Genomic DNA, 16,885 nt, shown 5'->3' on the forward strand with positions numbered 1-16,885 from the left:
TGTGAAGTCAGTCAGCATTATGGCTGATGTGGTAGTGTGCACACCTTTCTGTGTAACAGAATCTACTCTGCTGGGATCCTGACTAGCTGCGTGTGAAGTCAGTCAGTGTTATGGCTGATGTGGTAGTGTGCACACCTTTCTGTGTAACAGAATCTGCTCTGCTGGGATCCTGACTAGCTGCGTGTGAAGTCAGTCAGCATTATGGCTGATATGGTAGTGTCACACCTTTCTATGTAACAGAATCTACTCTGCTGGGATCCTCTTGCACAGTCAGTGTCCTCTTTGTGCCAGAGAAGTTACTAGGTAGTGCTATGTGGGAAATTCCTTGTGACTTTATTTTGGTTATAGGGTAGAAAATTGATTCAAGTCAATGCTTTTAACTGTATCTTTTTAACTAATGTTATCTGTTATTGATGCCTATTTTTGTGTTTTGTTCTTCAGATTACCTTCATCTATCTTGTCAAAAACACAAAGGTGACAATATTTGCTTTGGCTTCAGTATGTGCAGTTACATTCCTTCTTGTTTGCAGTGGTATCTTCTTTCCATATAGTGCTGATCCTGCTAATCCAAAGCCCAAGAGAGTTTTTCTTCAGGTAAAAACAAAACTCTGTGTGTGTGTGTGTGTGTGTGTGTGTATATATATAGGTATTTTTTTTTTTTTAGAAACAGCAACCTTGTTATTTTAGTTACTTTAAGATTTTAGGAAGATTTTGAGCTTTATTGGTCATCAGGAAGCCAGACACTCATTCTTGATTTGAATTATCTGAGCTGATCTTGGCCTTTTAGGTGTATAGCAGTAAAGAAAAAGCTTAGTAGTGGTATGCTCATCAAGAAGAGCATTTATTTGTCACTTGGATATAAGATAAAATATAATTTCCTAGTGAGTTAATAGAAATATGTTCACTTAGCCAAACCAGAACAAGCAAAAATAAAATTATATCTTTTGAAAATCATTACATTGGGAAAATGTATGAGGACTAGATATTCAGTTTTAATACATAATTGCTATCAATATATTTATAAATTATATTACGATAAATTTAAATTTGCATTTCTCTAGACTGATAACAAATCTTGAACTCCCCTAAATTTTGGCAAAATCAGGCTGTTTTGTTTAGAAGAATGCTGGTGAAATTGAAGATAGTTCCTTTCTGTAGTATCACATGATAAAGGAAACTGATCAATAACATGATCCTTGCACATTCTTTTGGATAGCTGGAATCTACCACAATGAGCTTCTGTAGAGTAATACTAGTACTTGATTAGGGTCAGCCTTCTTGAAATCTTCTTGTCCTTCTTAAAAAAATTTTTTTTTTTAATTTTATTTTAGACTCAAAGGCCAGAACACAAATATAGAATAGAGAAAAGAAACAAAAGCATATTATAAACTTAAATACAAAGTAAGAAAAAAAAAAAACATGTCATGTGCTTAGCAGAACGAAAGGATTAAAAATATGTAACAATACATTTTTCTTTCAAGAAAGCCTGTATAATAAATAATACATGTATTGAGAACTGTCCCATCTTTTCTTTTTTTAATTAAATTTTAAATTTGTTTTTAACATTCATTTCCACAAGATTTTGAGTTCCAAATTTTCTCCTCCTCTCTCCCCTCCCCCCACCCCAAGATGGTATGCATTCTGATTATCCCTTCCCCCAGTCTGCCCTCTCTTCTATCACTCCCCACCCCCCTACCCCTTTCCCCCCTACTTTCTTGTAGGGCAAGATAGACTTCTATACCCCATTTCCTATATATCTTATTTCCCAGCTGCATGTAAAAACAATTTTTAACATTCATTTTAAAAACTTTTGAGTTCCAAAGTCTGTCCCTTATCCCCTTCCCACCCATCCTTATTGAGAAGGCAAGCAATTTGATACAGGTTATACATGTGTAGTTATGCAAAACACTTCCATGATAGTCATTTTGTGAAAGACTAATCATATTTCTCTCCACCCTATCCCATACCCCATTTATCCTGTTCTCTCCTTTGAACCTGTCCCTTTTCAACAGTGTTTGCTTCTGGGGGCGGCTAGGTGGCACACTGGCTCTGTAGTCAGGAGGACCTGAGTTCAAATCCGACCTCAGACACTTAGCACAAAACTAGCCGTGTGACTTTGGGCAAGTCACTTAACCCCAATTGCCCTACCTTCCTCCCTCAAAAAAAAAAAAGAACAGGGACTATCTTTAGGGGCAGCTAGGTGGCACAGTGAATAGAGCACCTCGAGTCAGGAGGACCTGAGTTCAAAAATGGCCTCAGATGCTTAACACTTACTAGCTGTGTGACCTTGGGCAAGTCACTTAACCCCAACTGCCCTCCAAAAAGCAAAAAATAATAAAGTGTTTGCTTCTGATTACCCCCCCCCCCCCCCTTTCCCCCCTTCCCTACCCCCCCCCCCCCAGCTCCTTCCCTCCTGCTTTCTTGTAGGGTAAAAAAGATTTCTGTACCCAATTGAGTGTGTATGTTTTTACCTCCTTAAGCCAAATCCAGCGAGAGTAAGATTCACTCATTCACTCTCCCCTCCCCCTCTTCCCCTTCAGTGTAAAAACTTTTTCTTGCCTCTTTTGTGGGATAATTTACTGCATTCTACTTTTCCTTTTCTCCTTCTCCAAGTACATACCTCTCTCACCCCTTGATTTTATTTTTTAGATATCATTCCTCATATTCAACTCACCCTGTGCCCTCTGTCTGTATATGTGTGTATATATATATATATATATATATATATATATATATATATGTATGTATGTGTGTATATGTGTATTTCTGTATCTATCTATCTACCTATCTATATATGTATATTCCTTCCAAGTACTTTAATACTGAGAAAGGTCTCAAATATTATGTTTCCATGTAGGAATGCAAACAGTTCCACTTTAATAAGTCCCTTATGATTTCTCTTTCTTGTTTACTTTTTCATGATTCTCTTGATGCTTGTATTTGAAAGTCAGATTTTCTGTTTAGCTCTGGTCCTTTCATCAAGAATGCTTGAAATTCCTTTATTTCATTGAATGTCTATTTTTCCCCCTGAAGGATTGTACTCAGTTTTGCTGGGTAGGTGATTCTTGGTTTTAATCCTAGCTCCTTTGACCTCTGGAATATCATATTCCAAATCCTCTGATCCTTCAATGTAGAAACTGCTAAATTTTGTGTTATCAAAGTCCTTTTTGAGCTCTTCCATGGCCTGAGACTTAATTCATGTTTTTCTTAGAGGCTTTGGATGTAGGAACTTTGACTTTGTTGTCTTCTTCTGGTTTTATGTTTTGATTTTTTTGTCACCAAAGTAAGATTCTGTAGTCTGGATTTTTTTGTGCTGTTCACTCATTTTCCCAGCCATATACTTGATTTTTTTTTTTTAAAGCAATCGGGCTTAAGTAACTTGCTCAAGGTTACACGGCCAGTTATTATTTCTGGGTGTGGTACTGAGTATCTGAGCCCGGATTTAATCCAGGTCATCCCGACACTGGAGCCGGTGCTCTTACTCGCTGAGCCACTTGACTGCCCCTAAGCAATCAGGGTTAAGTAACTTGCTCAAGGTTACACGGCCAGGTGTTTCTGGGTGGGTGCTAAGTGTCTGAGCCCGGGATTCGATCTCCAGGTCTTTTCAACACTGGAGCCAGTGCTCTTACTTGCTGTGCTACCTGGACGCCCCTATACTTGACTTTTTAACTCTTTGTTAAGGTAGTGTGGAAGGTGTACTGTTCCAAGCTTCAAGGGGTTTGTGCAGCTCTTTTTAGAGATACTTTTAGGGGCCTGTAAATTTTCAGTTCTTCCAAGGTGGTTTGATCAAAAAAGAGGTGTTTACTTCTTTCCTGGCCTGTGCTCTGGTCCTTGAGAGACCACAAGCACTCTTTTCTACCTTGGAACTGTGAAGAGGATTCCCTCTACACTACAACCACAAGCTCAGCCACAGCAGTGCTCTTCCTCACCCTAGGACTGTCACACAGGACTACAATCCAGATCCAAACAGGACAAAGGAAGAGAATCCTGCCTCAGCACCAGCAAAGAGATCCCTGCTATCTGCTTCTGATCACTGCTGCTCCTGCCTCTGCAGCCGCAGGCCTGGGGCTGGACCACACTCCTCTTTAACCCAGGTCCAGACAGACCTTTCCCACTGACCTGTAAGTTATCTTTGGCATTTGTGGATTGAAAAGTCTGGAAACCACCACAGCTGCCAGTGATTCAGTCCCTTGAGGTCTGCTCCAGCCCCATCTGTGCCATGCTTCTCTCCCAGCCCAGTGCAGTAGATTTTTTCTGTCGACCTTCTAGGTTGCCTTGGGCTGGAAGTTTGTTTCACTCTGTCATTTTGTGGGTTCTGCAACTCTAGAATTTGTTTAGTTATTTTTTATAGGTATTTGGAAGGGTTTGGTGGAGAACAAAAGCAAGTCCCTGCTTTTACTCTGCCATCTTGGCTCTACTTTTTCTGTCCATCTTTGCTTCTTTGTAAGTTCTTTTTTTCTCTACTGTATACTTTTTTATTTTGTCCTCCTCCCCCCTCGCTACAAATAAATTATATTTTGCTGTAACTGTAAATATATATAAATGTAAATATATACATTTGTATACATAAATGCATATCTAGACATATACTTTCCTAAATAAGTATTACTACTGATCTTTGTTTTTATGTTTGTGCATATCTCTTGTTTCCTATCCCTTCTGCCTCCTTTGCTTTACTTCTAACCTTGTCCTCTTATTATTTGCCTACCCTTATCCCTCCTATATCCTTCCATTCCCATAAATCTAAACACCCTTCTATACGCCTCTTCTACCTGTTCCCTCATCCTTCCCTCTAAAGATCCCTCTTGTCATCCCCCCTCCCTATGCCCCTACCATTTTATTTCTTCTGAATTTTAGAAGGCTTTTATAAAATATATGTATTGTTCCCTCTTAAACCCATTCCCGATGAAAGTAGGTTACCAGAACTACCAACCCTCTTCCCCCATCTAATTCCTCTGTATCCATTCTTCCTCTTGCACATCATTTGTAATTAATTTTTAGCCATTCCTAAATGGCTTTATTTTTTAAATTCATTTCATACTCAGGTTTACCCCAATCGTAATTATTAATAAGAATCTTAGACATTACATTTTACACATACAAAAAATAAACAGTCTGTCCTTATGAATACTTTATGATCAGTCTTTGGTATGTACCTTATATTTCTTTTGGCCCTTGTATGTCAAATCTTCTAAGTTAAGGTTCTTTTTTTTTTTTTAACAAAGTCTTCAAAGTCTGACAGTTGATCAAATGTCCATTTTTTTTCATTCAGAATAATGCTTAACTTTGCAGGATATGATATTTTCAGCTGGAGCCCCCAGTTCTTTTTGCTCTTTGATATATAGTGTTCTAAGACCTGTGGTTTGATACTGTCTCTGCTGCTATGTCTTGTGTGATTCTGATTGTCGGACCATCATATTTAAATTGTTTTAATCTCGATGCTTTTAGTATTTTTATCCTTGATCTAGGGGTTTTGGAATTTTACTATAATATTCCTATGAGTTTTCCTTATAGGATCATTTTAAAGTACTGATTTTTTCTAGTTCTACTTTCATCCCTTGTTCTAATGCTTCAAGACAATTTTCTTTAATTATTTCTTATATTATTGTACCAAGATTCCTTTTTTTTTTTTGACCAGAACTTTGAGTTAGTCTAGTTATTTTTACATTTTCTCTTCTTGATCTATTCTCCAAATATGTTGTTTTTCTTATAAGATGTTTCACTTTCTCTTCTTTTTTTCATCATTTGTATTTTGTTTAATTATTTCTTGATCTCTTTTAATTTCCTTGGCTTCACCTTTCCCAATTCTGATTTTCAAGCAGTCATTTTCTTCCTTAAGATTCCGGATGTCTTTTTCCCTTTGGTTGATTTTGCTTTCATAATCTTGTTTTTCTTGGATTATTCTTTTTGTTTTTATCTTCCATCTCTGTCATTTGATATTTAAAATCTTTTTAAAGATCTTCTGTGAATTCTTTTTGGGTAGGTGGCCATTTGACATTACTCTTTGGGGGTTTCTTTACTTCGGTATCCTCCTCTGAAAATGAACGCTGATCATCTCTATTTCCATAATAGCTTTCTATGGTTGGATTTTTTTCTTCTTTGCATGTGCATTTTTTTGGTAATAGCTTAATTTTTGTAATTACCTCTAGCCCTGGGATATGGGAGATGGTACCTCTTGCCCCAGATCTTCAGTTCTCTTCTCTAGCCTGATAACAAAGCCAATCCTCCAGCCTCTTGTCAGTGCCCACAGTGAGGGGCTTTCAGCCCCACTGCTTCTGTGCTCACTAGGGAGTGTGCTGGTTCCTTCTCACCCCAATCACCACTCTGCAGCACAGCTGGATCTGGTGTACCTTGTCAGCAGAAGTTCACTTGATCTTCCCAGGCTCAGACATCTAACTTCCCTCACTTTCCTGGGGATAAAAGTTCCTGTGACTGGGGCTGAGGCAACTTCTCAAACCAAGCAACCCCAGGGCTTGTGCCTTCTTGTTTAAGTGGCTTTGTTGTTAAAGGGGACCCCAGCCTAGAGGTGTTCACTCTTCACAGGGACCAAACCTTGTCCTGGGATTTTTCTTCTGATTTTCTCAAATTGTCCCAGGAAGACCCCAGTTGTGCCCCTCTTCTTATTTTTTCCACCCCTCCCCCCACTTTGTTTGCCCTAAGGCGCTGTTTTATCTCTTTTGTAGGGGAAAATCTTGAGAGCATGGAATTTTCTGAGCTACTCCGCTGTCTTCCTAGATCCTCTCCTTGCCGTTATTTTTTATAGAAGTGCTAACATGTTAAAAGAAAGAAAAATAGAAGGGAATTAGGAATCCTGGATAATTCCTAGGTTGTTTAGTTAGTATATTTTTTAAGTTGTTATTTTCTAAAGTATTTTTTTGGGTCTCCTTTAAGCAGGCTGTTGACTCTCTTTTCATGATTTTCTTGTATCATTCTCATGTCTCTTCCCAAGTTTTCTTCCACTTCTCTTACTTGATTTTCAGAATCCTTCTTGAGCTCCTCCATGGCCTGTAACCAATTCATATTTTTCTTGGAAGCTTTTGATGCAGGAGTTTTGACTTTGTTGGTTCCATGTTTTGACTGTTTTTGTCCCCCAAAATGATTCCATGGTCTGATTGTGCTTCTTCTGTTTGGCTTATATTGCCAGACAATTAACTTGACTTTTGAACTCTTTGCCACAGTAGAACTATCCTTCCAGAGTGGAGAGCTTTGTCCCAAATTGCTGGGGGTTTCACAAATGTTGTCAGAGGTCTGAGGAGGGTGCCCTCTCTGCAGCCCCCACAGGCTCTGGCACACTGGCCACACACCCCAGGACCACCACCCAAGACTGCAATTCAGATCTAAGCAGGTCAAAGCAAGAGCGATTACACTGTGAATGGTCACTTGGTCTCCCTTTGATCTGCAGGCCAGGAGCTCTGGGAGCAGCCACGCGGCAGCAGCTGCAGGCACAGCACCTCCACCACCTCTTGCCCCAGGGACAGGGGCAAGACTGTGCTCTTCTGTCATCCAGTTCCAACAGAGTTCCCACTAACCTTTTACTTTGTCTTTGGCGTTTATGGTTTGAGAAGTCTGCAACCCACCACAGCTGCTGGTGATTCACTCTCCTGAAGTCTGCTCTGGCTGGGTCTGGGCCGCAGGTCTGGAAGTCTGGTCAGGGCTGCCCTGGTTCTGGGACCATGCAGCCCATATGGAGCTGGGCTTGGCTCCCAGTCCGGTGTGATAGACCCTTCCTTGGCCTGCCAAGATGGCTTCAGTGGGAAATTTGTTTCTCTCTGTCACTTTGTGAGTTCTGTAGCTCTAAAATTTGTTTAGAGTTATATTTTACATATTTTACAGGTATTGGAGGTGGTTGTGGGGGGAGCTCCTGGAATTTCCTGCTTCTACTCTGCCATCTTGGCTCGGCCCCCTCCAGGTTGTGTAAATGGCCCCTAAATTATTGACAGTTGGATATACTTTATCTTGAAACAAAATAGGGGAGAAGAACTAAAAGTAGGAGGTTCCTAAATAGAGACTATCATAGGAAATTAACTTGGGGAATAAATGAATACATATGATATAGAGAAATCCTGTTTTATCATTACCATATTAAAGAACCATTTATGGGAGTTTCAGTTTGGTTTCAGTGAATCAAGTTATCTTAGTACTTAAGTAACTAACATTTACATCATTGTTTAGGGAGAGCTGCATTTTTATTTTTTAAAATTGCTTTCGGGTATGGTTTTTTATATCCTGTTTTGTTTTTAGTTTTTTTTTTTTTTATTAATCAGTGTTCTTAATTTTTCTCTAAAGCATTTAACTAGAACATTTCATGGCTTGGATGGAAATGTAGTGAAGAGAGACTCTGGAATATGGATTAATGGATTTGATTACACTGGAATGTCTCACATCACTCCTCATATTCCTGAGATCAATGACACCATCAGAGCCCCCTGTGAAGAAGCAGCTCCCCTCTGTGGTTTCCCTTGGTATCTTCCAGTGCACTTTTTAATCAGGTTGGTAGGAACATTGTTATTTTTAGGTCCTTTTGTGAATGGAGATTTTCTAATACCTATGAGTGACTCAGTGTTCCATTATTAAATATTTATGCTAATGAAGAATCATAAACCCTTTTCACTGTATGTATGTTATTGAAAATTCTGCTTGCTTTGTGGGATGAAGTTTTACACTGGTGGTTCAGCTGCAGTTTGTCAACCTCAGGGATTCTTTTTTTGGGAACTTTGGAAAGGGTGGACTTGCTTAGGAGACTCTCATAGACAGCAATTGAGCAGGAAACTTCAATCTCATTTAGCTTGTTTAGGTATTTTAGAAAAATCAGAAAATTTCTCTAGAAAGCCTTTTTATTTTGGGAAGGAAAGCCCAGGGCAAGAAGAGACAAGGAGGAGGGTAGTGGTCACAGCAGGGATTGAAGCTTTTTTTATTAACTTGACTTTTGGTGATATATTTTTGACTATTGACTAATTCCCTAGCTCTTTCAAGAGGTGCTGCTTAGATTCTTTCCCCATAGAATTAACTGGTTGATTTTTAAAATCAGTTTATTACCATAGAAACTACTACTTTAATATGCACTAGACATCTTCAGTGCTTAAGATACTGTGTTGAAAAAAGTGTACATTATTACTTCTTCACTTGAGATTCCATAAAATTGAAAAATATTTCTAAAGCTCTAAATATCCTTTTTCTCAAATAAGGAAAAATTGGTATCTTCCCGGACCAGAAGTTTCTCCCAGAAAGCCTGCTCAATTTAAGCTTATATCCAAAGAGCAAACACCCTGGGAATCTATGAAGTTAATCTTTGAAGTAATAGGTAAGTAAGATTAATCTGCCTCCTTTTTACCCTTTTCTTTTACTTGGGGTTTTTCTAATTTAGTGTTATGATGAGTAAGTTTGGAAAGGTTTTTAGTTTCTCTAAAAATAATTGAGCCTGGTTAGGATCATCATACTTCAGGTTAACATTTACTATCTTCATTTGGATACTGGGCTTCAATTTGGTCTTTCATTTGGCACAAGTAGACTTGTTTTATTGATCTCATTCTCTTTTGCTGCTCTTCTCATGGCCTAAAGTCAATTTATGGTTCTTAATTTCCTTTGGTAGTTTTATTTATAGGGCAGTACCTAATGTTGGAATATTTGTCATTCCTATAATGTGGTAGAGTTGGTCTTTTGAAAGCTAGCACAAATGGCAAATCATAGGTGATATCCCTCCTTATCAGAACCATGACATGTTTGGGGGCTGTGCTGAGGGTTGTATGTATCAGTCCTCCCAGAAACTGAAACTCATTCTCACTGACTGTTCTGATATAAATATGGACTAGATTTTTTGGGGTGAGTAAATAGATATTTTGAGACTCGAACACTCATGGATGGGTTTGGGCAGGAGAGTGCTGACTTTTTACCATTATAATTTTCCTTAATTTAAATTATTCTACTTTTTTATTATATAGGTCCTAGTCATATGTCATTCTATGTCCGAACACATGAAGGGTCAACACTTTCCCAGTGGTCTCTTGGCAATGGTACACCAGTTACCAGTAAAGGAGGAGATTATTTTGTATTTTATTCTCATGGACTACAGGCTTCTCCCTGGCAATTCTGGATAGATGTGCAGGTGGGAAGAAGGAAATTGATTTTGATTTCTCAGCACTTTTAACTTTAGAAATTTCTCTAACATTGAACTTGTCATTGAACTCAGGCCATACGGGTTAAAAATCACCACACTGGAGATAAAATGGAATGATGGTTCAGGTGAGAGGTGGCTCCAGAAGGAAAGTGGTACCTCCTTGTGATTAGGCGTGATGTTTATAGAATGTATGCACCAGAGTGACTATAAAATGGACAACCTGAGCTGGAATTAATTTAAAGTAGAACCAAATCACCCAGTACTTTATTTTGTACCTGTTACCTACATGTTAGGTGACTTGAGTGATATGTTTTGTTTGAACCCTGACTTTGACCCAGATTGAAGAGTTTCATGATAGTGAGTTTCTCCTCTGCCTTGTTGGGGAGACATGACTAGCATAAGACAGAATAGCTTGGGTGTAGATTTTATTTTATTTGGTTAAAAATTTTATTTAAAAATTATTTTAAAAATTCTTGCAGAAAGAAAGTATTAATTTCTCCAAGTGAATAGCTTTTTAATTTGACTGCTGACACATGCTTGACAACAAAATTCTATTTTTATTTTTATTCTGGTATGTAAAAACTGCCCATTTACTGGTTCTCTCACTCATCATCATTTTGCTCTTTGAGGCTCTTTGACCAGTATCAAAGTATCTGTGCTCAGGGGCACAGATATATATGCATTTTATTTGGACAGATTTAAATTGTATTTGGAATGAAATGGTAATGATTAGGTCAGGGCAAGAGGAACTAAATGCTAAATGAAGTCTGCCCCATTCTTTCTGCCAGGTCTCAGAAGAACATCTTGAAGGAATGGTCACTGTGGCCATAGCTGCCCATTACTTTTCTGGAGAGGACAAGAGGTCTCCCCAGCTGGATGCCTTGAAGGACAGGTTCCCAGATTGGACATTTCCTTCTGGTTGGGTTTGCACCTACGACTTATATGTATTTTAATCTTCTCTGTTTAGGAGAATGTAGGAACATGGCTAATGCCATACTCCATTCCTGTGTGATGTAGAATATGACCTAAAGAAGGTAGTTGGCTCAGTTCAGCAGTTATTATTAGGTGCGCTATGTTGCTTTCAAGTGTGGTATGGAAGCTGAACTTCTTAAAAATTGTGGGGAGAGCCCCTCTTGACAACTGATAGTTTTACTCTATCTTGCTTCAGCTAGAAGAGAGGCTGGGAAAAGGCTTCAAGCAACAGATGGTATGTTGGGGTATGACCTTTTTGGTTCTTGAAAATGCTAGGGAGTGAAGCCCATGTGGGGATTGCCATTTGCCATTTGCAAGGGTGTCTTATTTTATGTGACCTTTTAAAAAGAAAAAGGGAAAAAAACACTACTCTGTAAACTTTTCCCTCAGGATCATGTAGAAATTAAGTGATGTCAAATTAGTGTCATGGAGGGAAATAGCATTTCTGATTTAAAGCCATAGAGCATTTTTGTGTTGTTCAGTGAGTAGAACATCGTATGAAGTAGTGATGCCAATTAGAACTGAGCTGTGTAGAGGATAATATGATTATGTGAAGGGTTCAAACTGAACAGATGATCTCTCAAAGTCTCTTTCCAGCTCTAATGAACTGTAATCCTTCAAGAAACTGAAGAGTTCCCATGCATTACTGCACTTGGAATATTCACCAATATTGGGACTTGCATGCCAGTGTCTTGGATCACCATTGTGTATCTTGGCCGTGGTGTTTTCAATGCCTTATATTTTCCTAGAAATCTGTGTACTTGCTCTTGAATATACCACTTTAGGGAATGGAGAAGCTAGATTTTCCTTTGGGTTCTCACAGGCCTTTCTTTTCAGAGCACTGTTAGTACTGGGTCCAGACGAGATATGCAAGATGATCCTGACTTACAGCATCAGAGCACTGAGCTGCCCCTTTGGCCTTTTTTTTTTGTGTGTGTGGTTGAATATTTTATAAATATTTATTCTGATTTCTTTTATTTTTTAGGATTCGTTATTTTTTCTGGGTTATTTCTGCATCTTTTAGATATTTATTAATGCAGAAGATACTGCACTGGGTTCATGTCACTTTCTATTGTATGATTAGTTCTATAAACCCATTCCTTTATTATCTAGCATGACTAGTTTTCCTTGAGTTTGAATATGTCTTTTTGTGAGATTGGACACCTGAACATACAATGAAAATGTGATAGTGCCCAGGAATTTGGTATTTGATTTGTGATGTGTTTTTGTTTTGAAAAAATTTTTTATACAGCTTATAGGTAGCTCTCCAGGAGTAGAAATGTCTTGAGTGTATATCGAGTCCCTATAGCAGACAGATTTAAGCATATGGATAGTAAACTCTACTAGATTTTCTTTAATTAAAAATTAAAAAGAGGGCACTCAGTCATACTTACTGAGCTTCAACAAGTACATAGGACTATAGACTAAAACTTTCTTCATATACAGTGGACGACACCCCTTGAGTAGAGATGAAAAACAACTAAGTGTCTGCCTATCTGAAGTGAGCACAGTCTATGCATTTGATGTGGGAGTAGGGTGGAGAGAAAGGGTGCTGTTTTCACAAGCTGGGGACCACAGAATAGGATAGTTTGCTTAAATCTTCTCTGTAAGTTGCCTCCATGATTTGTGGCTCATTCAAACTAAAGTGAATCCTGTAGACAGCAGACAGCATGACTACCTGAATGGTAGGTGCCTCAAGGCCTAACACTGCTTTCTGGAGGCTTAACTGTTTTGAGACACCACACTTTCCATTCATAACCCACTTCAAAGTCTGCGTCTGGCTCCCACCAGGCCTTTTGATGATTGTTCATTTCTTTTTTTTTTTTTTTTTTAAAGCAATCGGGGTTAAGTAACTTGCTCAAGGTTACACGGCCAGTTATTTCTGGGTGTGGTGCTAAGTATCTGAGCCCGGATTTGATCCAGGTTATCCCAACACTGGAGCCGGTGCTCTTACTTGCTGAGCCACCTGGCCGCCCCTAATGATTGTTCATTTCTAATTTTGTGTTGCTGAAGGTTTGAAGTATTTGGTAACAGCTGTTAAAGATAATTCTGGCCCACTGTTATGAAAATGAGATGAATAGGACAGAGATTCTCCTGAAATTGCTACATAGGTGTAGATTTTCCATTTGTGTGCTTAACATGAAACAGATGATTAGATTTATTATTAGGAATAGATATAAATACCCTAGAAAGCAAAATAATACTCCCTCTGAGTTTTTCCTGGTTAAGGAGAGATGCTGCTATTCACTTTTGATGGTAATCATGATTTTCTTCTTTACTTTTTGGAATGTTTGTCCTTTTTAAAAAAAAGTCTTCATTTAATTGGGTTGATCATTATGAAGTTTGGCTGTCACAGGAGTTGGGCTTTCCAGGTGGTTAGTACAGAGATACCCACTGGCTTATTAGAATGTTAATGCAAAGGTTCCATTTATGCATTATATGCCAGAAATGTTCAAATAAGTAAAACACTCAGAGCTGTTTAATAATAAGCACATTGAGCTGTTCTTATCAGATCAGTGGCATCTGGAATAAATGAACTCATTCATATTTTTTAGAGCCTCTGACAAGATCAGTGACTCCTTTTGAAAAAGGTCTTTTAAAATCATAACAAATGCTCTATTTTATACAGCATTTTAGCTGTAAAGTAGCACAATATTTGGGGAAAGTGTGAAGAAGGGTGACTTAGTTATTTCCGAATTTTACATTGTGCCTCTGACTTTAAGAATGATTGTCAAATGCAGTTTCCTGTTGTCACAGTTTAACAAATGTAAATAAGCATGGTATGAACCCTTAAAATGTTACCACTGAAGCAATAATTGTGCGCATAGATAACCAGCTTGCTGACTCAGGAAGCCTTCTTTATAAAAATAAATATACAAATTGTGTGTATGTATACACACATGCACATACACATACAGTTGTTGATTTGAGTTGCCTGGTTTGTTTTAGATTATTGAAGATTTACTTGCTGCCTTATGTTACTTAAACTTTTTAACATCCTGCTTTCTTTTGGTAGGGAAACATTGTTCAGCCTCTGAAATTCTCCCTCCTCCCTACTCCCTTTCCCCTCCATTCAAGGTTTGCATACGTTTTTAAAAATCTGTTTCGTTTGTAAAATTGTAATTAAAATATAATTATGATGGCTTTTTAAGGTGGATGATGTGACCAAAGAATATAACATTTTAACTGGAATGTGTATTATGGTAGGATTTCTACCTTTGATTGAAACTACATCTCAGCTTCATAGAAATTAGTCAGGTTATTTGGGAGTTACTAGTTTCTCAGCTGTGGTGGATTGGAGGGGATTGCTACTGTTAAATCAACATTTGAAGTGTTAATAAAAAATTTTTTTTAAATAAAGAAATAGTAAAAATGAATTGAGGCTCAACCATGCTTATTCCTTTTCTCTTTTATTGTCCTACCTTCTGCCATCCACTCTTGGTCTAGAAACCCTCCCTGCACATTTTTTTCTTAGCTTGTGCGGCTTTTAACCTCAGCCTGTTATTAAAAGGTAAAGCAGTTAAGGGCCTGTATTAGTTACGCATCTTCACCTTTAGGAACAACAAGAAAGCAGAAATCAGCCCGTGTGCACGCATGCACGTGCACACACACACCCCACCCCCACCTTGGTTTTGCCTATATTTTGGGGGCCATGATTTGTTAAATCCTATCTTTGGAAAGGCTGCCAGGTTGATATCCTAAGGAGTCATTTTGACTATTCCTTGTGCTTTACTGAGGACAAAATAGGGTGCCATCTATAACAATTTTTCTTCAAGGTAATACCTGGTTTTTGTTTCCACACAGAATGCAAAATGTATTTATGTTCAGTGGGTGCTCTCAAGATTAAGTTATTCATGGCCAATTTCATGCTTTCAGCCTTTAAGACTTTGAAGCCACATTTAAAAAAGTGAAGGCTATATTTTGTTGATCTTACATGTTTGTAACATGTTACTATGAATTGGCCACCAGCTTAGAAAGACTGAATGGTTTTAAAATAATCATGTCTGCAACCAAAATGATTTTGAGCTCGGTAGGTCTAGGAACCCTCAGAAATAAAATAACATAAATGTTTATGCTCAACTAGAAATTTCTGTATACCCTGTGTGCAAATTGTGCAGGTTAGATAATGGTTGGCTATTTGATCATATTCTCTAAGAGTCAGGATGATTTAAAGATTTAAAGACTGTGTGGTACAACCTTTCTAGGAATTACATGAGATTAAGTATTAAGTGCCTACAGCTTATTAATATGGTGCTTAATGTACAGTAATAGTACTATGACTTTAGCGTTTGCAAAGTGCTTTACCTTTATCATTTGATCCTTGTAATCACCCCGTGAGATAGGTGTTGTATTGTCCCTGCTTTACAGAAGGGGAACCTTAACTGAATGAAGTTCAATGACTTGCCTAAGGATTCACACAGCTAATTGATATCCAAGACAGGATTTGAATCCAGATCTTCCTGACTTTATCCACTCTGCAGTTAGCTGTTCTCATACAAAAATGAAGCTTATAGTCTAATGGAGTAATTTAGTACAAATAAATTTAGTGCAGATAAACACAATAGATTTGGTACATGATACGGTGGAGTCTATTAATGAGTATACATTTCAGCAGTGCCCTAGAAAAATTTGAAGCTAGGGAGTATTTATTTTTGTTTCTATTCTATAAGGATAGGCTATAGAACAGACTTCACAGACCACCTTGGAGAGTCCATTCATTTTATAGTGAGACCGCCCCAGGGGTCAAGGGCCTGTAGATACGGGATTTCTACCCAGGTCCTTTAACTTTTAAATTCAGTGTCTCCACTGTATGGAAGATTTCATTGAAGAGGTATGTAGTTGGTATGTAATTGGCACCTGACCTCTACTTGACTGGTCTAACCTAGGCCTTGAGGAATTTCCATAGGGAAAGATAAGGACGAAGTTTCTGCTATTGGGGATGACTCATGAGTGCATGGATTGGGAAAATACTGAAAAAGAGAAGAGTAGTACAGTTCAGTTGGAACACGGTGTGCAAAAAAAAAAAGGGATAGCATGAAATAAGGTTTGGGAAGGTATGCCAGACCTCTGTTGTGATGGTCAGACACACATATTAGTAAGATTATGTGGACAGCTACATATTTGAAGAGATGAGATCAGTAGATCAGTTAGGAACAGTGTTCTTGTAATACCTAGCTGAGGACTTGTCATTATTTCTCCTACATCATCTTTAGATTAAATATCTCGAGTAAATTCTTAGTAAGAATCTCAGAAGTGATTACCAGGCCTTAATTGCTTGAAGGCTTCTGGTATCTGGGAACTCCTCTCTTAAGTTAGAAAATTTTCCTTATTTTGCTTTTCTAACTTTTCATCTATAGGTCTTAAGTTTTGCTGTCTAAAGTCAAAACAAACATTTCTCTTTTACATGACATCTCTTCAAGTATTTGAAGACTAACCACTATCATTCTTAAATTTTTCTTATTTGGCTCAGTGTTCCCAGTTCCAATTTCAGTAGATTTAGAACTGGAAGGGTCTTTAAAACAACCTATTTTGTGTTCTAAGATTTAATTATGGGTAAGAGACTTAGCTGGAGATATGCAGTACCACTCTTTTGTTGAAAGGGTTTATGACTCTCTCTCCTAGAAGACCTTTAAGCCAGAAACATGAGGTGTCTGTAGAAAACTGGTGAGAAGGCCAGAGGCATAGGACAGTATTAAGGGCCTCAGCATGAGCATTTTGCTGGCATGTTTTTTCTATTTTTTTAAACTGTCACAGTTGTAGGATTAAAAATGTGCATGATTTTATTATTGTTAGCAAATG

At 38.1% G+C, this 16,885-nt stretch overlaps 1 protein-coding gene across 1 annotated transcript in view; it reads left to right on the forward strand.

The window, feature by feature from the left end:
• ERMP1 (endoplasmic reticulum metallopeptidase 1) overlaps window positions 1-14,463 on the forward strand; it is a 58,097-nt gene extending 43,634 nt beyond the window's left edge. The window contains exons 11-15 of the mRNA XM_069090784.1: window positions 442-594; window positions 8,287-8,489; window positions 9,186-9,301; window positions 9,939-10,102; window positions 10,903-14,463. Coding sequence (XP_068946885.1) covers window positions 442-594; window positions 8,287-8,489; window positions 9,186-9,301; window positions 9,939-10,102; window positions 10,903-11,067 — 801 coding nt within the window. The 3' untranslated portion in view covers window positions 11,068-14,463. The remainder of the gene's footprint in view (window positions 1-441; window positions 595-8,286; window positions 8,490-9,185; window positions 9,302-9,938; window positions 10,103-10,902) is intronic.
• The last annotated feature ends 2,422 nt before the right edge of the window (window positions 14,464-16,885 follow it).

Source organism: Petaurus breviceps, unplaced genomic scaffold (genome assembly GCF_028583685.1).
Source record: "Petaurus breviceps papuanus isolate PSGF00001 unplaced genomic scaffold, PetGlider_PUasm1.0 187, whole genome shotgun sequence".
In the NCBI taxonomy this organism is placed as follows: domain Eukaryota; kingdom Metazoa; phylum Chordata; class Mammalia; order Diprotodontia; family Petauridae; genus Petaurus; species Petaurus breviceps.